Source organism: Gracilinanus agilis, chromosome 1, assembly GCF_016433145.1.
Source record: "Gracilinanus agilis isolate LMUSP501 chromosome 1, AgileGrace, whole genome shotgun sequence".
In the NCBI taxonomy this organism is placed as follows: domain Eukaryota; kingdom Metazoa; phylum Chordata; class Mammalia; order Didelphimorphia; family Didelphidae; genus Gracilinanus; species Gracilinanus agilis.
This window is the reverse complement of record NC_058130.1, coordinates 266,121,853-266,147,950: the sequence shown is the minus strand read 5'-3', so window position 1 is coordinate 266,147,950 and position 26,098 is coordinate 266,121,853. Positions and strand designations below refer to the sequence as shown.

Genomic DNA, 26,098 nt, shown 5'->3' with positions numbered 1-26,098 from the left:
CAGCCTTTGCTCTTCTCCCATATTTTTCATATCCATTTTCTAATAATGTGATTATATGGTCATGAAATATGGAATATAACAGTCTCTGAAAAATAAATATTAAACAATAGCCAATGGAAAGGCAAATGTCTATGTGAGGGAACTGCAACAATAATACATGAAAAATATCAAGAAGAGGAGTTAAATTTGCCTTTAAGGAATTGTATTCTAAAAAGAGAGGATCAGGTCATATAACAAGGGTGAAGACTGACAAGCATATGCTAGTGTTCCACATAATGTCAGAAGTTGAGGAAAGCCTCTAGTATACTCCTCTTTGGTGAACTTTGGGGAGAATAAGTACAAAAGTGGCCAGACTTGGATGGAATATGATTTGAATAGCTGAATTGACCTTTCAAATTGATGAGATCATAGATCCAATTGAGTATTTGAGTTTGGGAAAACTTCCTAATAATTAAGCTATCCAAAAAATGGACTGCCTGAGGAGATAGTGAATTTCTTTTCGTTGGAAGACTTCTATAAGAAGATGGATGGCCACTTGGTGGATAGACTATAGTGGGGATTCCATTTGGGTAAAAAGTTGGATTAAGTAGCTGCTAAGGTCTCTTTAACCCCTAAAATTCTGTGATGCAAGGCACTGCCCATTATTACTGTCCTAAGGACAGGATAGGTGGACTGCTCACTTCTGTATTGTGACATTTCCTCTGGCTCATTTCCCAACCCTCTAACTCTACCCAGCTCCCTTGTATATATCAGGCTGAGACTTATGCTTTCCTGTCCTAGATGAAAGTGGCTCCATTGAGAATATAAAAAAGATCAATTCTTTTGGGGGAACATAAAGATATTTTAGTCCAAGCTTTTAAATAGCTACAGTCCTTTGGGTTGTCTAGGAGAGTACATTCACATGTATTCTGCATGCAACTGTGTTCCAAAAGCATGACCACTCTCTTACTTTCCAAGTGTCTCCCAAACATCTGTGTTAGATTATTTTCCAGCAATCATTTGCATTTCTCCCAGATGAATCACATTTTGTTATTTTCTGCTCATGTTTCTCACCTCTTGAGATCCTTTTGTATTAGTTCTGAAACCCATTATTGATATTCATATCACCTCTCAATTTAGAACAATCAGCAGATTTCATCAACAGGATTGAGCACTACCTCTTTCAGACCATTAAACAAATTATTTAATGAAACCAGGCCCAACACGAGATCTAAGTTAAAGCCCTATTCTTTACCCCCTCCACCAAACTTAGGAAAATTCACAGAGAAGCTCCATTTTCTCAAATAGGGACTTTAAAATTCCATAGAGTGCTCTTTGCAGAAGACTAAACTGAAGAAGTGCTTTTATTATGGCATTTTAGAACACCAGTAAGTTGCTAGCACTGGATAAGACTTTGGGTATGAAATCCCAGGAGAACTTAGTTGGATGTTTGTGCCTCCAATGCCACATCCCTACATATGAACATTAGATGCACCCTCTCACGAGGGTTTGTGTCTTTATAGTATCCTATTCTGTTTGAGGGGTACCTCCCAGTATAGCCATGATGGATACTCTTTCCCCCCAAAGGAAATCCATGCAATCAGTGCACAGCTGAGATTTGTGGAGGGTAGGGGTGGGAGAAAATCAAGGTGGTTAAAAATGCCTTTGAAAACAGACATTCTGGGGTTCTGTTCAAGGAGTGAGATTTACAATAGTCCCCACACTTCCTAGACTTCACTAGGTCAATAAGTGCCTGATCTGCGCTGCCATCCCCCCCGCCCCCCTTTTTTTTTTCACGGCAATACTTTAAGAAACCTTGAGAGAAGAGCCACGAAGAAAATTTAAAATCGGCAATCTCAAGATGTACAACCATTTCCAAACAGCGCTCCCACGGAGCCTAGGGCGTGGGTGTCTGTCTGTGTGTGGGTATGCCTGCCTGAGTGGGTGGCTATGAGTTTGAGAGAGAGAAGAGAACAGAACCGCCACCTCCATCTGCACGGGAAGGTTCGGCCCTCTAGAGCTGGAGGGGAAGGTAAGTGTGGAGGTGGGTGGGTCGCTGCAAGTGGTGTTCCCTTATTGGCTGGCTGCCGGACTCCCCCTTCAGAAAGGCAGAGTGAAGCCGAGCTGGTGGGGGGCTCGCGAGTGCTGGTGCTGCTGGCCCTATTTTAGCTCCGGGAGACTCTACTCCCCATTCCACGCTGGGGACATTGCTTCCGCCGCCGCTGCGTTCCATTCCCCTGGACCAGGAACCAGAAGGGAAAACAGCAGCTGCCGAAACGGCAGCAACAGCAGCAGCAGCAGGAGCAGCAGCCACGGCGGGAGGAGGAAGCAGTGGGGGAGGAGGTGGCGGCCGAAGGATTCTCGCTCTCTCTCTTTTTCTCTCTGTCCCTCCTTCTCCCCCTCCCCACCCTCTTTTCCCTCTAGTCTCTGCGCTACCCGAGCCTATGGTTGGCTTCCGAAAGCAACTCCGGAGAATTCCGGAGACTTCCCCTGCACCCGGTTTCCTTTACAGCTGCAGAGTTTGGGGGTAAGTGTTCTCTGGTTCCCCCGCCCTACCTCCTGGGCTGTTTGTTTTGCTTTGGTTGCTCGGCTTGCTTGATTCTCCCGGGCAGCGCCTCCCGGGAATGGGGGAAGGCCCAAGCTTCTCAGAAACTCGGCTCCTGAAAGTGGGGTCGGGTAGGGATGGTGGAGAAAGAGCTTCTCCTACCTCGCTGTCCCTCCTGTACGAGATCTATTCTCCTCCTCCTCCTCCTCCTCCTCTTCTTCCTCCTCCTCCTCCAGGTTCCCTCCTTGTTGGATAGGGCTGTGTCTTAAACAGGTGGATTGGGGTGGGGGCGTGCCCCGGTGCCTTAGGGGCTCGGACTGGACCCCAGGCTCCCCAAGGGAGGAGGTCGGAGTCTCCGCTGGGTTCTTCTCTCCTCTCTGTTCCTGCCTCGGTGCGGTGCGTGCCTGCTTGCGGGGTTGTATTGTGTCAGTTCGATGGATGTGACTCGGGAGCCAGCCCCGGCTGCCTCTCCTCCTGGCAGCTGCACGTCCTAGTTGACCCGGTAACGGAGGGGAAGGCTTTGTGGAATGTGCCGCCGCTGGAAATTGCCTTCCTCGGATCTAGGTTAAATGGTGTTGGGGAAGAAAGGTACTGGGGGAGGGGGCAAAAGGTGACTGTAGTTAGCCGAAAAGCAGCTGGAAACAGTACCTTCCCAAGCTGCTTTTGCCCCTCGAAACATTTTTCTTCTTTGGGGAGGCGCATTCCGCCCCCTGGTCCGGGTACGTTTCATTCTTAGACTGAGAATGGAGGAGCCTAGTGCGTGTGCATGTGTGGAGAGAAAGGAAAGAAGGGGGCTTGGCTGGGTCCTGTTCTGTCGGTGAGCTGATCTGGGATGATAAAACACGTTTTAAACGTGAACAACTGTCATTTAGATTCTGTGTGTACATAGCCACACACATGGCAGGGATAGGCTCGGGACCAGATGTAAGTCTTTCCCCCCTCCCCCCCAACAGTCAGTGCTTAACAAAGGCGGTTTCTCTCGGCAGATGCAAGGTGCAAATGTTGCCCCGAAATAAAATGCAAAACATTACTGTAGTGTGATTGTGCCGAGTCTAAAGAGACAATCTGTTTCTTTTGTATTTTTTTTTAAGGCTGGAAGAATAATGCATGAGGTGTCCACGGAGGCTTCAAAGATATGGTGATGGTTTGGGAAGTGGAGCTGAAGTCGGTGGGGCTTTGGTGAGGACTGACAGCTTATCATGACGGTGTTCAGGCAGGAGAACCTGGATGATTACTATGACACAGGGGAGGAGCTTGGCAGGTACAGTAGGCAACTGGAACTTCTGTTTCTCTGTTATGGGGATGATGGGTTGGAAATGTGTGAGGCAGGGTAATGGGGGCCTTGGGTTGGAAATGTGTGAGGCAGGGTAATGTAAGCTAGAGTCGAATACACACCCTAGCTGAGGCTTCTCTTAATTGCAGCAGCCCTTCCCCTGTCTCTTCTAAAAGGGGGAGTTGTTGGAAAAGAGATTTATCAGTCACAAAAAGGGTGGCTGGATTAAGAGATAAGTGGCCCAGTCTGCAGGAAATTGTCTATTACAAGGTCACAGAGAAATTCATTGTTACATTTTGATGCAAAGTGTATTGACCAGTCCAAGACAAGTGCCCATCTAATTCTTGGTTTTAACATTCTGTCATGTTTTGTCCATCTGCGACAGTAGGGAAAAGTCTGAGATTATAATTGCAAGAGGAAAAAGCTAATCTGTATGATTTAAACAGATGAGTCTTAAATAATAGTGACTTAAATAAGTTAGTATTAAATAATAAATAGCCAGTATTAAATAATTCTAATTAACTAGTTTTTTTAATATTTCATTTTATCCAGAATTTTGACTTTTAGTTCAATTTTAAAAAAGCTTTCTTTTAGGCATTTGCATACTGACATTTTCTTGAAGTTGTCAAATTACCATCTACAGAGTAATGCTGGATGCAAACATCTGTTAATGGTGTTCCTTGATTTTTAACATCTTCAAAGTAATTTGAATATCTACTTGTGGTGTTTTCTTGTATCTCATTTCATTTGCATTGCTGTGCATACTTTAGGAAATCCAATAAAAAAAGCCCAATAATCCTATCTTTTTCATTCATTGAAGTTTGGACTTTGATTACTAGGACTGTGATTCTTAATGTAAAATCTTTTTTTTAATTTATAGGTGGTGTATAATTATTTTTTCTCTAAGTTGTCAAATCACCAATCTAAAAGTGCTATAGGCTTTTGGTAGCTTTTGCCTTCCCCTAGATAAATGGCTATCTTTTATAAATTACTTAAAGCTTAGCAAAGTAGTGTATATTTTTTATTTGATTCTTGCAACTACCCTGGGGGGATAGGTGCTGTTATTATCTTTATTCTATAGATAAGGAAACTGAGGCATAGTGAAGTTAAATTTCTTGCCCTGGGTCTCATAACTAGGGCTATCTGAGGCAGGATTTGAACTCCAGATCTTCTTAACTTTCCTACTGTATCATCTTTCTTTCATGCATTTGGCAGAAAACCTTTATTTCACCCCTTAAAATGAAGTTAAATTTGAGAAAGATATCAGTGGTATATCTGTATTGTATGTAAGCATATGTATCCATTTACATGAATAGTCATGTATTTATTTGTACATAACTCTTATCTTCCAAAGTAAGTTTCCTTTCTCTTCTACCAGAGAATTGTAACCACACCCAGTCTAGACTACTTCAACATTATTTCCCAAATTTACCTTTTTTAATTTAAAAAAGAAAAATAAGACAATCCATAAGTTTCCTTGACTGCATGATCTGAAAAGAATATAAAATCTTGTAGTAATACCATGTGACAAACATTTATTAAGATATTTCTGTATGTTTTTGAGAGTATGTTAAATTAACTGAGCATTGCTGTTAGGTTTTAAGGGAGACCAAGTCCTGGGGAATCTATTTAAATAATTTTATGCGAATACATTTATCAGTGGTCTGTTCTTCAGAGCTGAAGTAAGCATGTATGGCATTTTAGGGCTATATAGTCAAAATATTTGGTTTGGCTTAAATAAAGTCATTTGATTCCTGTGGTTTTGCAGCATGACTTGTGGTATCTTGGAGTGGTCCTTTGGGACTAAGAGCAGGTGAAAAAAATGTGGCATTAGCTCATTTTGGGCAGAATGGACTAATTTATAGGGATTTCTTTATTTGAAAGGTATGGTTTAAAAACAGTTGAAAACACACTTTAGTAAAGATAAGTATGCTTCGTATTATTTCTGTAACTAGATTTTTCTGGAGACCTTTGGATCATTCTTTGAAGAAGTAAAAACCTCTTAAGGAAAGTTTTATGATGTTTGTTAAATATATATGCTTACAGATATTTTCCCATTTTTTATCATACTGTCATTTGTTGTGGTTGTTGTTTAATCATTTCAGTCATATCTAGCTCTTCCTGATCCCATTTGGGATTTTCTAGGCAAAGATACTTCAGTGGTTTGTCATTTCCTTCTCCAACTATATCTAACTATGAATAAAGAAACTGAGGCAAACAGAATTAAGTGACTTGCCCAGGATCAAACAGCTAAGAAATGTCTGAAGCCAGATTTGAACTCAGGAAGGTGTTTCTTCCTGACCCATAGGTCTGACACTACCCCATGTCATTTGTACTTCAGCTAAACTCTGGAGGGTATTTTTGGATCTACTATGTGGGACGTGTGCTTCAAAAGAATTTTAATTCAGTAATTACATTTTGGGGAATAAAGGCAGTGAATTTGATAATTCATATATACTAGATAGAGTTCTGAGCTTGGAGTTAGGAAGACCCAGATTCAAAAACCTGCCTATGTTACTAGTGTAAGTGGGGCAAGTAATTTAATATCACCTGTAATATTGAGTTAATAGCTATGGTACCAACTTCACAGAATTATTTAAGGCTGAAATGACATAGTATAAAAACATTTTACTAACTTAAGATTCACTATGAATAATAATAAAATAATGACTGAAATAAAGAATCATAAGATTCTAGACATTGCATCTGTTTTGGAATAGTTTACAATTTTAGCTGTAGACTGGCCTGGAGGTAAAGTGATGGACCAGATGACCTCTGATGGCTTCTTCAAACCCTGTAATTTTTATGTCTGCACAGCAAATGGCTACTTGCCCAAAGCAAGAAGAGATTTATTCTAAATGAGTAAGAAGACATTGGCTTCATAACTGCATGCCTCAATGGAAGACAGAAAGATATGAGTTGGAGGTAGAGAAGGGAAGGTAGACTAACAGAAAAAGAAATAAAGGCATTAGGGGTTGCTGCTATTGGCAAGGCTGTTTTAAGTAGGGTATTACAAGTTGCTTATTCCTTCTCCAGATTTGAGAATGGAGCTTCAATAAATAAAGTCTTGTGAATAATAAGCTTTTGCCTTCAAAATGCTTTACTTCTCCAACTACATAAGCAATATCTCACCTGTCCTTTGATTCTACACTTTTGCTCATAAACCCACCTTAGTCCATGATGATTTCTACATATGGCCATGAGGCATGTTTTTTGTACTATTTAATTTTTTTTTTAAAACCCTTACTTTCTGTCTTAGAATCAATACTGTGTATTGGTTCCAAGGCAGAAGAGCAGTAAGAACTAGGCAATGGGAGTTAAGTGACTTGCCCAGGGTCACACAATTAGGAAGTGTCTGAGGCCAGATTTGAACCTAGGACCTCCTGTCTCTATGCCTGGCTCTCTATCCACTGAGCCACCCAGCTGTCCCAATATCAATTCTAAGAGAAAAGTAACAAGGGCTAAGCAGTTGAGGTTAAATGACTTGCTCAGGTTCACACAGCTAAGAAGTGTTTGAGGCTGTATTTGAACCCAGGTCTACCTAATGCCTGGCCTGGCACTCTATCCACTTAGCTATCTAGGTATTATTTAATTCTTGCATTGAATGATTTTATGTGAATTATTCTACCAAGAAGATAAATAGTTTAGAGATAAAACTTGTTTGGTTTTTTTTTTAAAGCTAATCCAATATATCAAGCTCTGGAACATACTAGTACCTTGAAAAGACTTTACATGTGATTGTTATTTTTGTTCATATGTGACTCTTCCATGATCCAATTTGAGATTTTCTTGGTAAAAATATTGGAAATATTGGGAAGGTTTGCCAATTTCTTCTCTAGCTCATTTTACTGATGAGGTAAACAGGGTTAAGTGACTTGCCTAGTGTTACAAATTTAGGAAGTGTCTGAGACCAAATTTAAATTGAGAAAGATGAATCTTCCTGATCCCAGGCTTAGCACTCTATCTACCACAACACCTTGTTTTCCATTAATACAAACTCAGGAAGATCCTGCTCCCTTGAAAAGACTTTGAGTATGGACTCAGAGATAAATTTGCTGTCTCTAACAGAACCTATGGGGGGCAGCTAAGTGGCTCAGTAGATTGAGAGTCAGGTCTGGAGGCAGGAGGTCCCAGTTCAAGACTGGCCTCAGACACTTCCCAGCTGTGTGACCCTGGACAAGCCACTTAACCCCCATTGCCTAGCCCTTACTGCTCTTCTCCCTTAGAACAAAAATAGTATTGGTTCTAAGATGGAAGATAAGGGCTTTTAAAAAATAAAAGAAATAATAGAATCTTCCTAATTAAGTCAATAGGTTGGTTGACTACCAGGTAATGAATTTCTTTGTTTACAGCAATTCATGTACAACTTACAAAACCTTAGAGAACCTCTAAGCTACATCAAAGAAGGCTATCCCCCTTCATCAATAGAATTGTGCAACACTTGAAGTGTTCACTGACGTAATTCTGTATCCTTTTCAACACAGAAACATTGTAAATTCCTCCAAGATTATATGTTGTCCTTTGCCTCCTCCATCTTGTGAAATATACATAGTTGTTACTCAGAAGATAAATGAATGGATAAATATTGATAGATCTATAGTACTTTACCTTTAGAAAACTCTTAGATGCCCTCTCCCCCAAACACTGGAGATAGGTGTTTTTAATGATGGTAACGAACTCAGATCTTTACTCCTATTCCAAATTAATTTTGCTTTTGGAGGATGTATGGTTAGACAATAATAAAAGCACACACAGAAAAAATAATTTTTAATCAAAAGAAATCAAGTTTATGTCCAAAAATAATTTGAAATAAATGATAGTCCCATGAGGAAGCTAGGTGATACAGTAGATAGAATATTGTGCCTAGAGTCAGGAAGACTTGAGTTCAAATTTTGCCTCAGACACTTACTAGCTATGTGAATCTAGGAAAGGCACTCCACCTCAGTCTGCTTCCAGTTTTCCCCATCTGTAAAATGGAGTAATAGCAGCTATCTCCCAGGGTATATATGAGGATATAATGAGAAAATATTTGCTCTATGCTTTGTACACTTTAAAGCACTATATAAATGTTAATTATGGGGTAATTGGGTGGGACATTAGATAGGATGCCAAGCCTGGAGTCAGGAAGACCCATCTTCCTGAGTTCAAATACAGTTTTAGACACTTACTGGTACTTTGTCTTTGGGCAAGTCACTTAACCCTATTTGCCTCAGTTTCCTCATCTGTAAAAGAATCTGAAGAAGGAAATGGTGAACCACTCTAGTATCTTTGCCAAGAAAACCCCAAATGGGGTTGTGAAGAGTCAGACGTGACTGAAAAACAGCAACAAAAATGTTAACTATGACTATTAATAGTAGAAATGGTGGTAGTAATATAGTAGTATTACACCTTGTCAGGGACTACATAACATTTTCTGGTTTGCTTTGAATCCTATCTCTACTACTTATTAGCTGTGTGACTTTGATCAGGTTGTAAAAACTCTCTGAGTTTCAGCTTCTTCATCTGTAAAATGGAGATAATGATAGAACCTATCTAATAGGATTGTTTTGAGGATCAGTGGAAATAATATTTTAGTATTATGCCATTTGTTAGCATTTTATGCTCAGTTAATAGGATAACATTTGGTGCTGGAAAAGACCCCCAGAAGTTACATAACCCACCTCTTTTACTTTATAAGTAAGAAAACTGAGACCTTCAGAGACGTCACACAGTAGTAATCAAAAGAAAGTGGATTTGAACCCAGGTTCTCTGACTGTAAATCCAATATTCTTTCCATTGCCACTAAATGTCCATTGTTACCCAAGAACATTTGGGTGTGTGAGAAAAGTCTTTAAAGAGATTTCTCTCAAATGTATGTTCTAGGCAAATACAATTTCAATTATTTTTAAATACACTTGTACTATAACACTTAAATAATAGTTTTCAGGTATGTGAAGGGATAATATAAGGCTGTCAATGAGTAGCAGTTTTTCTTGTCCACTTGATAACCAGATGGGAAGGGATGGGCTTGAACTTTATGGAGGAGAGGTTGTGGATCATCTAAAAGTATTTATTAAGCACCCACATGCCTTAAAGTTACACAGAGTGCTCAAGTCTGTTCAACATGGGGTGCTGAATAGTCGGTTCATTAGATGCTATCTCTCTGTTGTAAAAAATTAAGATCTAATGCATTATTGAGTGTACATGTTAAGGTATAAGAGGATAAATAGTGCAAAACATTTTACAAATACTTGTATTCAATAAGTAATTACTTAATTTTGGAAAAAGGAACTTTTGTGTGTTAATTTCATGTACATTAGCCTTATATCCTCAATTATATTGTTAGCACCTTAAAAAAAAAGACAATGCTTATGTAATATAATATATAACAGATGTTCAATAAAACCTGTAACCACAGAATGTCAGAATTGGAAAGGACATCAGAGGATAACTAGTGCTAAACTGCCGTAACAATAATCTCTGCCTACATTCTTGTCAGATGGTCATCATGTTGTCATTCAGTCATTTCAGTTGTGTCTTAACTCTTCATGACATCATTTGGAGTTTTTTTTGGCACAGACATTGGCATGGCTTACCATTTCCCTCTTCAGCTTATTTTATAGATGAAGAACTGAGGCAAATAGGGTTAAGTGACTTTCCCAGGATCTCACAGCTAGGAAGTATCCAAGATCATATTTGAACTCAGGGAGATGAATCTTCCTGCCTCTGGGCCAAGTGCTCTATCCACTAGCTGCCCTGATGGTCAATGAGTCTTTTGGTAAAAGAACTTTGGTGAGGGAGAAACCCACAAGCTCCAGGGACAGCCCAATAACTCTAATTGTTAGGAAGTATTTCCTTATGGTGAGCAAAATTTTCTCTGCAATTTTCATTCATTACTCCTAGATATGTTCTGATGCTAAGCAGAACAAATCTAATCCTTCTTCAATAGGATAGCTTTTTAAATACTTGAAGAAAATTATTTTATACTTAAATAAAGTTGGTGTGAGGATTAAATGAGATAATTGTAAAGCACTTAACACAGAGTCTGGCACATAGTATATGCTATATGTTATTATTATCATCATCATTATTCCCCACCCCTAATCTTCTCTCCTCTTCCTTCATCCAATGCTCATATGCTATGATCTTGAGGCCCTTCACTATTCTACTTACATTTTCAAGCCTTCGATAATTCCTGATTATTATTTCCCCAATAATTTCATATGAGGACTTGATAATTTAACTGATGGTAATAAAAAGTTGAGGATTCTACATTTCTCATGTGGATCAGTTCAATTTAAAAGGGTTTATGAAGCTCTTATGTGTAAGGTTCTGTGCTCACTTGGCATTGAGAGGAAATGGCTTTCACAATTATAGATTTGCATTTCTAACTTCACCACTGGTTGCACATGAAAATGTGAGGTTGGTAAGTAAGATTGAATGAGAGCTCACTGAACATTTATTCCTATTAATTTAAAAATAAACAAAAGTACATCCTATCAATAAGGGGTCAGTATTATTATCAAGAAGTAAATAATTATAATCTGCGTGGGTCAAATGAAACGCAATTTGGGTGTGAGGAAGGATAATGGGGTAATATAGGTGATTATAAGGTGATTGGAGGAGGAAAGAAGGTAGGGAAGGCATATAGGAGATAAAGGAAATGGGGTATGTAGGAGAGGGCAGCTCAAACAGGTTTATTCTCAGAGGCTTGAGACAGAGGATATAGGGGGAAACTAGGGCTAGTAAGAAATGTTTAGCTTTGGCTGAAGGGTTTTTCTTATTAGTTTCAAAGTCTCTTGAGGGAGGGGTCGAGAGGGCCCCTCCCTGCCAGTCAAACTGATGGCTGGAGGAAGTCTTGAAGGTGGCTACTTCCTGTCAAGATGGATGTCCCAGTTGTCTCAAGAAATAAAGGAAAATGATTCTTTCCTCTTGGCCCTTGTCTTAATTTTCAACACAATGACTCACCACAGGGTTTGAATAGGTAACAAGGGGATTTATTAATACCAGGGTCAGTCAGAAGGGCAGAGGGGTTCAGGATTTTTTAACTACTGCTAGGGAGAGGGGTGAGGGTGGGGGATGGGTCGTGGAGAGGTTTAGACAGAGAGAGAGACCGGCTTTCCCAGTCAGGAAGATTTGACTGCCTTTTAAGTAAAGTCTTTATCAAATCTAGGGGTAACTTATTTGAGGATACTCCAGTTATCTAAAGAAACTAAAACCCACAATGTTCAATCATCAAGCCCTCCCTTCCAACCAGAACCCAGAGGAAAATCAGGGAAGGGGAGGGATGGAAATGGGAGATCAGGGAGAGGTTCAGAGAAATGAGAGAGGTCCAAATTTCCCCAAGACAAAATAAGCCCAGGCCAAGGCTGAAGCAAAGCCAAGCTGAAAGGCCAAAGCAAAAGCCTCCAGCCACAGCGAAAGACAGAAGGCAAAAGCCTCGTCAGTTGGAACTTCACCTCTATTTTTAGTTTTAAGTTCTAACTGACTTTCTGAACATTCTAAGACTTCTAACTGGCTTTTTGTGACCGTTAGAAATTACAGAAGCAAAACGTTTCTATTAGCCACCTTGCATTACAGAATGTTATCTTTGTTTAAGTTCTACATTTTGTGCTACTTGACCTGGATGTCCCATTATGCATCACAAACTCAATATGTCAGAAATAGAATTCATTATCTTTCCTCCAACCCCTCTCCTCATCTGAACTTCTCTTTCCAGGGCGCAACTGTTTTTCACAGCTGTTGTTGTTATTGTTCATTCATTTTAGTTGTGTTGGAGTCTTAGTGACCCCATTTGGGGTTTTCTTGGCAAAGATACTGGAGTGGTTTGCCATTTCCTTCTCAAGCTCATTCTCTCCGCATTTTTCCATGTTAGCAAGGTTCAAATCCTCATTGTCTTCCTCTACTACTTATTCTCACTCATTCTCTAGTTCAGGACCTCATCCATACTTGCGTGTACTATTCCAGTAGCTTTTCAATTAGACTCGCAGTCTCAAGTGTCTTTGAACTCCAATTCATCCTCCATTCTGATGCCAAAGTGCTTTTCCTAAATCATAGTTCTGTTTATGTCACCTCATTATTCAACAGGCCTCAGTAGTTACCTGTAATCTATAAAGTCTTCTTTGGCATTTATAGCTCATTACTTCTTGTCTTCCTACTCCCCTTCTACTTCTTATATGCTTAATTTTCTTTCACATATTATATAATCCAGCTATGTTGTCCTACTTGTATTCCTTCTACCCAACGCTTATCTCTCCTCTGTTCCTTTGCACTTATTGTTCCCAATCTTTATTTCTTAGTTTCCTTGACTTCCTTAAAAACTCAGTTCAGATCTTGCCTTCTATAGGAGGCTTTTCCCAGTCTCTACCTGCTAGTACCTTCCACTGTGAGATTATTTTCAGTCTATTTTATATATATATATATATATATATATATATATATATATATATATAGTGTATATACCTACTTATTTACATGTTGTCTCTACCGTCTTTTTTTTTTTTTTTTTTTTTTAACATTTGTATCCCCAGCTCTTTGCGTAGGTCTATACACATTCTAGGTGGTCAATTACTTAATTACTAGTTGACTGATTTACTTTATTCAAAAAGAAGCTTCTTGAAAGCAGAGTCATTTTTGTTTTTCTTTTATATCTGCTGCTTAGCATGGTGCCTAACATAGCAGGTGCTTAATAAATACTTCTGGACCCACTTGATGAGTAAATTTCAGAACTTAAGAATTGGAAAGGATTTTAGAAATGGTCTAATTCAATCCATTTATTTTATGAGTGAGTGACCTCGGGATCAGAGAGGTGAAAAGACTTGCCCAAAGTAATGCAACTACATACTGTAGTTAGAAAACCAAAACCTAAACCCATGTCTTTTTTTTCCTTCCCTTTCCCTTTCTCTCTCTCTCTTTCTTTCTTTCTTTCTTTCTTTCTTTCTTTCTTTCTTTCTTTCTCTCTCTCTCTCTCTCTCTCTCTCTTCCTTCCTTCCTTCCTTCCTTCCTTTCTTTTTTTTTTTTTTACCAATTAAATGTAATAAATTTCCACACAAGTTTTCCTAAGCTATATGATCAAACTTCTCTCCCTCCCTTTCCCCTCCTGGTGCTGGCAGGTGATTCAATCTGGTAAGCCATGTCTTCTGATTTCTAGCATTCAGCTCTATTTTATTATGCTACTTTATAAAATTTACATATATATACGCATATATGTCTCACTAAACACATATATACTTATTTTTTTAAAGCATACCTCTCTACTTTTTCATGATTCTGTGATTTTTTTATCTTCATTCAAAAGCCAAAAGAAAATTGATCTTTCACCTAATGCAGCAATTCATAGTCCCTGCTATGTTAGGTGTTGTAGGAAATAAATTGGAGCTGGCATACCTGCAGCTTTTAATTTTCATGCCTGTTGAAAGTAGTGTGACTTGGCATTTTAAGCATGCCATTTCACAAATCTTTTACTACAATTTTGCCCTTTTCCCAAAAGACTTGTTTCCTGCAGTTATAAATGGTATTTGTGTGCAACTTTCATTGCTTGATCTGAGTCCCAAGGTTAATATTTTAACTTAAAATAAAAATATAACTTTTAAAATTATTTAACCCTTGAGTATCAACAATCAAGTTTAAAATCTATAATTAGAAATTGGCTCTGCCCAGTTGGTCTACCTTCTAAATAATTAGCAGTTCTCTCTCTCTCTCTCTCTCTCTCTCTCTCTTTTTTTTTTCCCAGAGATACCAGGAAATGTACTTCATGATTCACATGACTTTGCATTTTAGGTTTGGCTTTTTTTTTTTTTTGGTCCAGGTAATATCTAATTACTTAGCTTTATAATGTAATGGTAAATCATCAAATTCAATAGATTTCTACCCTCATAAAAGTTGAGGTAACGAATTATATCACATAGCACTTAAATTCAGTTTATCACTTTTTAAAGGCTTACTTCTAAAATCTCAGAGATGTACAGAACCTCAAAGGCCATTTAATCCAACCCATTTTTTGTTGTTGAGTCATTTCAGTTGTGCCCAACTCTTCATGACCCCATTTGAGGTTTTCTTGGCCACTGGAGTGGTTTCTCATTTCCTTCTCCAGCTCATTTTATAGACAAGAAAACTGAGGCAAACACAGGGTTAAGTGACTTGCCCAGGTCACAACCTAATAAGTGTCTGAGGCCAGATCTGGACTTGAAGAGATGAGTCTTCCTGACTCTAGGCCCTGCAGTCTATCTTTTGTGCACTCAAACCAACCCATACCTCAACCAAAATCTTTTTTGTAACATATCTGGCAAGGAATTACTCAATCTTTTCTTGAGACTTCAGTTGAGAGGAAATCCATTGGCAACACAAGAAGACATTAACGCTAGAGGAACTAAGAGTATCAGTTGACACAATAGTTGGTTTGGTCCTTTGAGGTTTCCTTAAATTCTGATCTTTCCATTTATAGTCATTGATTACAACTGCTATATTAGTGATTGGGGGAAATAAATAAGAACCAATGTAATTGCGCTTTTTCACTTTCATGCCAGTTGTGTGATATATACAAAATCTGCTAGTACTACTACCATTAAAGCTAGACTTAATTTTTCCTGGAATGTCAGGAGAGCTATGTAAGACTTGTTTGGCCGGTGATGAAGCCACTTGAGCCATTGATGTGTCTTTCAGGTCATTTAGGGCATTACAAACTCTGCTTATGAAGAATTGCTGTGGAAAGTGGAAAGCTGTCCTACTACCAAGCTGTCATGCTTTTGACTAGACTTTGTAATGTAGGTTAGGGTCCACATTAACCAGTAATGTATTCTTGCTCAATAATCTTTTGATGACACTGCTAAACTTCCTCTTCATTCAATGTTAGATGATTGATGAGTTTCTGATTTTGTTCCAATCCTGAGCCTGAACAACCAGGCCAAATAGAGTCAGGCTTCATTCAGAACACTAAGTAGGGGGCAGCTGGGTGGCTCAGTGGATTGAGAGCCAGATCCAGAGGTGGGAGATCCTGGGTTCAAATCTGGCCTCAGACACTTCCTAGCTGTGTGACCCTGGGCAAGTCACTCGACCTCTATTGCCTAGCCCTTACCACTCGTCTGCCTTAGAACCAATACACAGTATTGATTCTAAGATGGAAGGTAAGGGTTTTTAAAAAAAAAGAACACTAAGTAAATTAGACCATTCTTTTTGATAGCTGATTGTTAGGAAGATCATAAATTTGAACTCAGGAAGACAAATCTTCCTGGTTCCAAACCTGATGCCCTATCCACTGTACCACCTTTGTGCTCTACTTCCTTATATCAAGATTAATATCTCTTTCTACAATTTCTACCCATTGCTCTTAGTTCTGACTTTTGGGGCTAAACACACTAATTAAGTCTAGTTTCTGTTCCTATGTGACAACTCTTCAACTAACTGAAGAAAGCTATTATATTCTTACCCCCCCCCCCTTTCATTTCCTTTCATTTGTCCTCATATGGCAGAAACTAGTATCCCAGTACTATGATGGTTGCTCTCTATTGAATCCTCTTCCACGTATGAGTGCCCTTCTGAAAATATAGTGCTCAGAATTGAACACAGTAATCCAGGTATAATCTAACCAGGTTAGAGCAGAGGAGGTTTATTGCTTGAATGCTATACATCTCTTGATTTGGCTAATATCAAGTTGACTTTCTTGCCTGCCATATCATCATGACACATTGTTAACTGATGATATCCTTTTCAGATAAACTACTGGATAGCCACACCTTCTTTATGTGGCACTGGAGAACGGATTTAAAAACAACAGGGGCAATGACATGACTTAGTGGCTAGGGAGCCAGGCCTGGAGACCAGAGGTCCTGGTTTCAAATTTGGGTCTAGACACTTCCTAGGCAAGTCACTTAACTTCAGATGTCTAGCCTTTACCCTTCTTCTGCCTTAGAACTGTTAACTATTATCAGTTCTAAGACAAAAAGTAAAGGTTTTGAAAAACAGCGCACATAAAACTATATTTATCTGTATTAAATTTTTCTAATTAGATTTGAGCTAATATTCTAGACTGTGAATATATTTCTGAATCCTGGCCTTGTCATTCAATGTATGAACTATCTTTCTAAGCTTTGTGTCATCCGTAGATTTCATAAGCATCCCATTAAGGTTGTTATCCAAGTCACTGATAAGAGTGTTAAAGAGTATAGGGATAAGCACAGCACTTACCTAGAGACCTCCTTTTAAGTTAACGTCCAACCATTAATCACTACTTTTTGGCTATGACCAATTAGGACAATTCTGAATCCACTCAGCTCTGTTGCTATCTGTTGTTGTTCAGTTGCTTTTCAGTCGTGTCCAACTCTGAGACCCCATTTGGGGTTTTTTTTGGCAAAGATACCATAGTGGATTAATATTTCCTTTTCCAGCTCACATGAGGAACTGAAGCAAACAGGGTTAAGTGACTTGCCCAGGGCCACAGGGCTAGTAAATGTCCAAGGCCAGATTTGAACTCAGTTTGGTGAGTCTTCCACATTCCAAACCTGATGCTCTATCCACTGTGCCACCTAACTGCCCTATTTTGTAGTCATCTAGATGCATCTTTCCATCTTTTGCATTTCAAATGACATTTTCTCAATTGTGATTAACTAAAATCTATATAAACTACATCAATACCATTCTCTGGATCTACCAGTATAGTAAAACTGTCAATAAAGAAAAAAAGTTGTTTTGACATTATCTGTTCATGATATAAAGCCATGCTGATTCTTTGTGACTTAAACTTCCTTTCGTAGATGTTTACTAACTCTTTTTTTTTAAACCTTTACCTTATATCTTATAATTGATCCTAAGTATTGGTTCCAAGACAGAAGAGTTGCAAGAGCTAGGCAATGAGGGTTAAGTGATTTGCCTAGAGTCACACAGCTAAGAAGTCTGAGGCCAGATTTGAGGCCAGGGATCCCCCATCTCTAGGCCTGGAATACTATGCCCTTAATACTATATGTCATAAACTGAAGTCAACTTCAAAGGTTTATGGTATGTACATTCCATTCTCTACCTTTTTCTGAAAATTAGAGCAGCATTTATCTTCCTCCCATCCATCCAGCTATATCTCTCCAATTCTCCATGATGTTTCAAAGATCAGTGACAGTGGATTAGCAGCCACATATGACAATTGCTTCAGTACCTTAGATTGTCAGGTGTCCACCTGCCACCCTTCTGTCATCTGTAGTTCTAAGAAGCTATGGCATGCAAACTGATCATGCCCTGGTAAACCATCTGGGCAGACAGGCTAAACCAGGTTGAAAATAACTAACAAGCCCAAAACCTGTTGTTAAGTTGAGGGGTGTCTACCTGAGACATATAAAGACTTCTCGTGGGGGCAGCTGGGTAGCTCAGTGGATTGAGAGTCAGGCCTAGAGACAGGAGGTCCTAGGTTCAAATCTGGCCTCAGACACTTCCCAGCTGTGTGACCCTGGGCAAGTCACTTGACCCCCATTGCCCACCCTTACCACTCTTCCACCTAGTAGCCAATACACAGAAGTTAAGGGTTTAAAAAAAAAGGAAAAAAAAAAGACTTCTTGTGGTGGAATGAACGGATAAGAACAATTTGTTCCAAGGCCAATAAGAAAAGCGAAGGTCATCCATTGTATCCTAAGACATCACCAGTCTTCTTGACTTTTGTCTTGCTACCAGACTTTGATGATTCTGAAAGGGGACAAGGCAGATGACTTTGTGCAACTTTGCCTCACTTGAATCTAATTTTGCTCAAGTCAAACTGTCATTTTGGTCTTCAGAGTGTAAGAAGGACAACAACCAACCAACCTTAAATTGCACTTCATCTAAGCCAATTCATCAGCTAGAATTTATTCCATGCCTATTAAGTGCCAATTTGTGCTAAATACTAGAGATTAACAAAAGCAAAAATAAAAAAAATCATTTCCTCCATCTAATATACTCATAGTCCAACAAAGGAGGCAACATGAAAATAAGTTATATACAGAACAAATTAGGTATAATATTAGAAATAAGACACTAGCATTAAGAGAGATCGTGATTCACTTCTTGCAGTAGGTAGAATTCTAAATGAGACTTGAAGGAAGTCACAGAAGCTAGAGGGAGAGCACTTTAGGCCAGTGAAAATACATGGAATCAGGAAGTGGGATACTTTGTTCAAGGAACAGCAAGGAGACCAGTGGTACTTTATCACAGAGTCCATGGAGGAGAGTCAGATGTAAGAAGACGAATGGAAAAATAGGAAGGGGCCAGGTTATAAAGGTCTTTGAAATCCAAACAGTGGAGCTACTATTTAATGTTAAAGGTGATAGGGAATCATTGGAATTTATTGAAAGTGGGAGAGAGAGTATGCAGTGATACGGTCACTTAGATTGTAATCTAGGCCAGATAATCTTGGGATATTTAATTTTGTATTAGCCATTTTTGTCTAGTCTTTTCTGAATGGAAAATCATTCCCCTTGGCAGAGAAAACCGAAGCAAAGTAAATGTTGAACAACTTTAGTTTCCCTCCACCTTTACCTAGCATAATTCTACACACCATGAATTTCCTTCTTTTGTTTTTCCTCTTTTACTTCTGTGTAATTTAAAAATGATCTCTTTCCTCACAGGAAAGTATGACTGAAAAGGTCAAATGCTGCGGAAATGTGAAGGACAATGAAGACTTTCAAAAGTCCTTTGGATATAACAGTTTGGAGGTCATTAATGACCCAAGAGAAAATGGTTTCAGGAAAGTGTGGCAGTCTAAACTAAGTTTATAAGGGGTTGAGGGAGTATGTGCATGATGAGGAAGTGGAGACAATTCTAATAGCTCTACAATGCAATGAAAAGGCATATAGGATTATAGTTTTGAGGCAAGGTCTAAAGAAGAATTTTTTTTTAAGGTTAGTGAAGACCTGAGCATATTTGTTGGCGATGAGACCAAGGACACAATAGTTATGGAAAGATTAAATATGAAAGAAAAATAATTTAAAGGGCAAACCCCAAGAGGAATAGGACAAAATGGGGTCAATTGGAGATTAGGCTTCTCAAGAATAAGGGCCACAGTCACCTTTCAAGACCAGAACAAAAAAGGTGATGATTGTTAAAAAGAAAAAGGTTTTAAGGTTCGAGGACTTAGAAATGGAAGATTACAATCAACAGAATGGCTTCTAAATAAGGTGGTAAGACATCTGCTGAGAAGGTGAAAGGTAGAATTGACTCCCTTTGAGAAGAAAGTTCTCATTTGGAAGTCATTTTTTTAATAATCAATGTTTTTTCCTGAATAAAATAAATATGTAGGTAATATTCATTTATGCAATTGTTATGGGAAATAGGTTTTTTATATTGGAAAAGAATTGAGCCTTAAACTTACTGTCTTATTTTCCATTCTAGTCAAAAACATGTAATGTATTCATAACTTCCACCTTTATAGGTGACATTCAATAATAGTTCTCAGGTTATAGATCATGCTCATACTATTTTAATTTAATTTTTAAACAGTCCTTACCTTTCATCTTAGAGTCAATACTGTGTATTAGTTCTAAGGCAAAAGAGTAGTAAGGACTAGGCAGTGGGGGTTAAATTACTTGCTCAGGATCACATAGCTAGAAAGATTTGAACCTAGGACCTCCTGTCCCTGGACCTGGCTCCCAATTCATTGAGCCATCTAGCTACCCCCATTTTAATTTAATTTTAATTTTATTCAGAACTTAATACACATTTCTATCTGTAACATTGGAAAGGAGAAGATTATTAATGATACTTCAAATCTCAGTTATGTAGAGTTTTCTTTTTTTAAGTTTATAAATCATATGTAATTTTCAAACCCATCCTGCTTGTCCATGTCTCCTGTTCTTTTCTCTTTTGGGAGCCCTGGTATATCTACTTCTTACCTCTCCCACCTCCTCTTCTATTATTGAAAAGGAAACAAAACAAAATCCCTTTAATCAATTATATAGTCAAGCAAAACTTATTATCATATTATCCTTATCCAGAAATGTATGTCTCATTCTGCATTTTAATCTACTTCCTGTTTGTCTGAAGATACTTCAACATTGGTGCTCTGAATTGTGGTTGGTCATTATATTGATCAGAGTTCTTAAGTCTTTTACATTGTTTGTCTTTTTTACAGTGTTGGGTTGTTGATGTTTTTTTTTTTTAACCCCTAACTTCTGTGTATTTGCTCTAAGGTGGAAGAGTGGTAAGGATGGGCAATGGGGGTCAAGTGACTTGCCCAGGGTCACACAGCTAGGAAGTGTCTGAGGCCGGATTTGAACCTAGGACCTCCTGTCTCTAGGCCTGGCTCTCAATCCACTGAGCTACCCAGCTACCCCGTGATGTTTTTTTTAATAATCATATAAATGGTTTTTCTGTATCTACTTTCCATTTTATACCAGACTTCCCAGGTTTCTCTGAAAATTTTCTTTTCATATGTCATAATTTGTTAAGTCATTCTCCACAGGATGGTCTCTTCCTTAGTTTCCAATTTTCTGATGTAACAAAAAAAAACCTACTATAAATATTTTTTTATGGGTTCTTTTCCTCTTTCTTTGATCTCTTTGGGTATGGACCTAGTGGTGACTCACTGATTCTCAATGCCATACTTTGCTGACTTTGGGAAACAATTCCAAATTGCTTTTTAGTATGGCTGGACCAATTCACACCTCTAGCAGTAGTGTGTTATTATGCCTGATTACCCAGCAGTCCTCCAACATTGTCATTTTCCTTTTATTATCATCTTCCCCCAATCTGAAGGGTGTGAGGAGGTACCTCAGATTTGTTTTAATTTGATCATGTATTTTTCTATCAAATGAGTAAATAAAATATTGTTTCCCTTCTCCTTATCCACTGAGAAATGGCAACATAGTGTATAGGTAGAAAGCTTTTTGTATGAACCATTTTGGTTCTGAGATTGATGATAAATTTCAGCCACTAGCTTTATTTATATTGGAAGTTGTGGTGTCAAAACATTTTTTATTTTTTATTTTTCTTGTCATGAACACATTTATATCTGTCTTCATTTGAATAACATAATGCTTGAACAAATTATGTTTTATGAACTGTAAAGCCTGTCCTTTAAATTGTTTTTAAGAATCAATCATCAACTTAAACTCAGATTGAGATAAAACTGAGAATTTTATAATGTATTCATTTTACTTTAATAAATTTGTTAGAATCTATTTCTCTTGATAGTTTTCTTGTATCCTGCTAAAGCTGTTTTGCATGTTATATTTACTTGTATATGCTAAAGCTAGAATATTTTGAAGTGTAATGTATAGGAAAATGCGGAAAATTAAAAGCTTTATACCAAAAGTATGAGTTTTAACTTATAAGTTAGAAACAAACTAATAATAAGTTAGAAACAAACTAACATCATACTCTGTTTTTCATTAGGTCATTATTCCTCAGACCTTTTTTTTCTTTTCATTCTTTCTCCCTTACTCTGGGGAGTATCCTATCTTTCTATTCTGCCTTCTGTTGTAGGATTGGCGTACTGGTAAGAAATGGTAATAATAATAATAATTAAACCTATTCCTTTACTCATTTTGGAAATCAACTGATTTTTTTTAAATGAGCTGTTGACTAATTAATTTTTCTGTTAGCCTGCTTATTTAATATACATTTTTATTTGTAGAATGGTTAGAGAATAAGGTGGTAAAGAAGAATGAGAAAGTAGTTATGGCACCATATGCCCATATTTCCAGCTCCTGGGGATACTGAGGCTGGTGGATCTCTTAGGCTAAGGAGCTCTGAGCAATAGTGGGATAAGCTAATTGAATGTTTAAATTAAACATTAATTAATGTGGTATGCTTTCTGGGAATAGGGGTTGGGATTAGGGTATGGAGGAAGGGGCACCAGTTGCCTAAAAAGCTTCTAGGCTGGTGAGAGTGGAACAAGCCACAGAGTAATTCCACATTTCCAGACTGGATAAGATAGGGAAATCTATTTTCTTTAAAGAAAAAAAAAAGAAAAGAAAGAAAAGGAAAGGCAGGTGGATAACAAGGGAGGAAAGTAGTTTTTAGAATATTGAGATAGCTTTATTACTTAATCTCCTGTTCTTATCTGAGAAATGATGCTACAGTGTTTTCTATTTATCCATTATGTGGAAATTCAATATGGTCCCCACTTTTTTCCCAGCTAGTCAGACGTTCTCTGGTAAGCAAAATAATAATAATAATAATAATAATAATAATAATAATAATAATAATAATAATAATAATAATAATAATAATAATAATAAATGCTTCTTTTTTGAAAGAAAATTTGTAGGGAAATACTTAATGGACTTAAGAATTCCAAGTTGCTTTTACTTTTCAAAAGAGTAAAGATGAATTGTAATTATACACATGTATAGGAAGATTAATTTGTTTTTAATAATTACTACCGAATTTTGAAATATTTGATTATATAAGATCTAAAGTCCAGATGTCCTTGGAAATTCTATAAACTTAAAAAGTACTCGGCAGCTATTTCCTGAAGTGAAACCAAAACTATCGAGTCATGAAATACTAGGGTCACAAGGGGCCTGTACTTTATTGGTCTCCTTTAAATCAGTATAATTAAAAGCATAGCCTGCTGGGTGTTTCCAATGTAAATGTGAGAAACTTCCATAAATTTAAACAATTCAGGAGGTGTAACCCTGGGTAGTGATCATGCTACAGGCTTTCCAAGACACTAACCACAAATAACCAGTGAATATAAAAATTTTTTTTTCAAGAATTGATATCTCTAATTGAAGATAATCAAAGACTTTATTTTCCTAGATTTGTTGTCATTGTCGTTCATTTGTGTCTGACTCTTTGTGACACCATTTTGTGTTTTCTTGACAAAGAGATTGGAATGGTTTGCCATTTCCTTCTTCAGTTTATTTTACAGATAAAGAAAATGAGGCAAATAGGGTTAAATGACTTACCCAGAATCACACAGCTAATAACTGTCTGAAGCCAGATTCAAACACAGGAAGGTGAGGCCAGCAACCTATCCACTGGGCCATTCAGCTCTTTATCTCCCTAAACTTTAAAGGGTATTTAGGATTATGGAATTATAGCTTTAGATATGGAAAAGGAGCTTCTAGGTCATTGATTCCAACTCTCTTATTTTGCAAATAAGTAAACTGAGGCTAAGAGAGCTTACTAGCTACTAGCCATAGCTTTTAAGTGAAATAGCAAAGAATGTTGTGGCTTTCAAAACTCTTATTTTTATTCTCATTTATTTATATTACTCTTGTATACTGTGGAGCAGTTGGTAATAATTGGAATCCTTGTCCAAAATTCTGTTTGGAGCTCTGCCTATAAAATGGTGGTGTGGAATGCAGTACTCAAATATAGCTAAAATTAGAGTTATTTGTCTCTATTAAAAACATATCGTGGTGGCCATGGATTCTCAAAGGTGATACCAGTTGTGAATGTTAGTTAAGGTATATCCTATCCAACTAGAAAGATTCTGAGCCCAGGCTAAGCAACAGAGTATGCTTCTGTCTCTTTTGCCTGAGGGCTGACCTAGCTATCTAGAATTCAGAAAAGCTCATCTGTGGAAGTTTAAATGCTAGATTTTTTTACCATATCGACTCATGTTGAACGTTAGACCATCCGCTAAGGTATTAGTGGAAAAAAATACCCCTCACAATAAAGTTCACAGATGGAAAATATTTTGAAATGTTTTTATTTAGAGTTAATGAAAGTGACACCATTGCCTTATTCTCTTTAGAAATTAATATTGGGGGCTAGGTGACTCAGTGGATTGAGAGCCAGACCTAGAAATGGGAGGTCCTAGATTCATCTGGCCTCAGACACTTCCCAGCTGTGTGACCCTGGGCAAGTCACTTGACCCCCATTGCCTAGCCTTTACTATTCTTCTGCCTTGGAGCCAATACAGAGTTGACTCCAAGACGGAATTTAAGGGTTTAAAAAAAGAAAAGAAAAGAAAAAAGAAAATATGAGTTCAGATCTTGCCTCAGAAACTTACTAGATTTGTAACTCTGGGCAAATCATTTAATATCTCTCAGCTTTAGTTCCCCCTATTTATAAAATGAGGGAAATAATAGCACCTGCCTCACAGGGTTGTTGTGAGGATAAGATAACATAATGTAAAGTGTTATGCAAATCACAATATTGATCATTATTAATAATAATTATTCATTATAAAAATTAATGAATTATTAATGTTAATGGATATTAGCCACATATGTACTACTTAATTTACTCATCTGAAAAGGAGATTATATCATTTGTGATGAACAATATTAAGATAATTTCTAAGTTTAATTGTATGAGATTAAATTAGGACCATGTTTTTAAATTATTGAACATATATGAGAACTTGTATTACATGCTTTTAATTTATATTTGACCTGATCCAACCAGTACCTTACTGATATGATCACCTCTTCTACCCTACCCACACTCAGCCCTGGCATCTGGAATGCTGGCCATAATATCTTTTTTAGTTTTATTGATGAGTCTTGCTTTTATATTACATATATTAAAAAACATAACAAAACCAGAAACCTTACTTGGAATTGACACCGTGTACTGGTTCCAAGGCAGAAGGGTGGTAAGGGCTAGGCAATGGGGGAGTTAAGTGATTTACACAGGGTCACAGAGCTAAGAAGTGTCTGAGGCCAGAATTGAACCAAAGATGCACTCTCTCTAGGGTTGCCTCTCAATCCACTGAGCCACTTAATAATTATTCTTATTATACTCTAATTGAAAAAGAAACAACAATGATCTTCTATGTAAGTGCATGAAACTGGGTTCAGAGAGGTTGCTCAGTGGGTTGAGAGCCAGTCCTAGAGAAGGGAGGTCCTAGGGGACCCACTGGGGGTTTTCTTGCTAAAGATAACTGGAGAGGTTTGCCATTTCCTTCTCCAACTCATTTGACATATGAGGAAACTGAGGCAAACAGGGTTAAAGGGCTTGTCCTGGGTTATACAGCTAATAAGTCTTCCTGACTCCAGACCCAGCATTCTATCCATTGTGCCACTTAGCAGCCAGGACAATAGTAATCCATCATATTCTTGTACCACAATTTATTTAGCCATTTCTTAATTGTTTTTATTATTGTTTACCTCCCCCTTCCTTTCTTCTTCTTTCCTTTTGTGGTATAACCCAATAAAAGAATCCACGTCTATTTAGCTAAGTAGTCCCACTGCTGACTTTGACCATCTCCTTCTTCCTGATATTTTGGTATGTCTAAAGATGGAAGGACAAAAAAAACCCAACACAAAAAAGGGAGCATAAGGTGAATGGGAATGAGGGAAAGACAATTTCTTCTATTTTTTGAGCTCTTCCATGCTTCCCATTATGCAAAGTGAACCTGTTTTATATATTATGCTAAAACTACCTCAATACCTCAACTGATTTTGACATCTTGA

The 26,098-nt window shown here is 37.8% G+C and overlaps 1 protein-coding gene across 1 annotated transcript in view; it reads left to right on the top strand.

The window, feature by feature from the left end:
- The first annotated feature begins 2,395 nt into the window (after window positions 1-2,395).
- The window catches only part of DAPK1 (death associated protein kinase 1), a 252,352-nt gene continuing 228,649 nt past the window's right edge, over window positions 2,396-26,098 (top strand). The window contains exons 1-2 of the mRNA XM_044679822.1: window positions 2,396-2,506; window positions 3,616-3,785. Of these exons, the coding sequence (XP_044535757.1) occupies window positions 3,724-3,785 (62 nt within the window). The 5' untranslated portion in view covers window positions 2,396-2,506; window positions 3,616-3,723. The remainder of the gene's footprint in view (window positions 2,507-3,615; window positions 3,786-26,098) is intronic.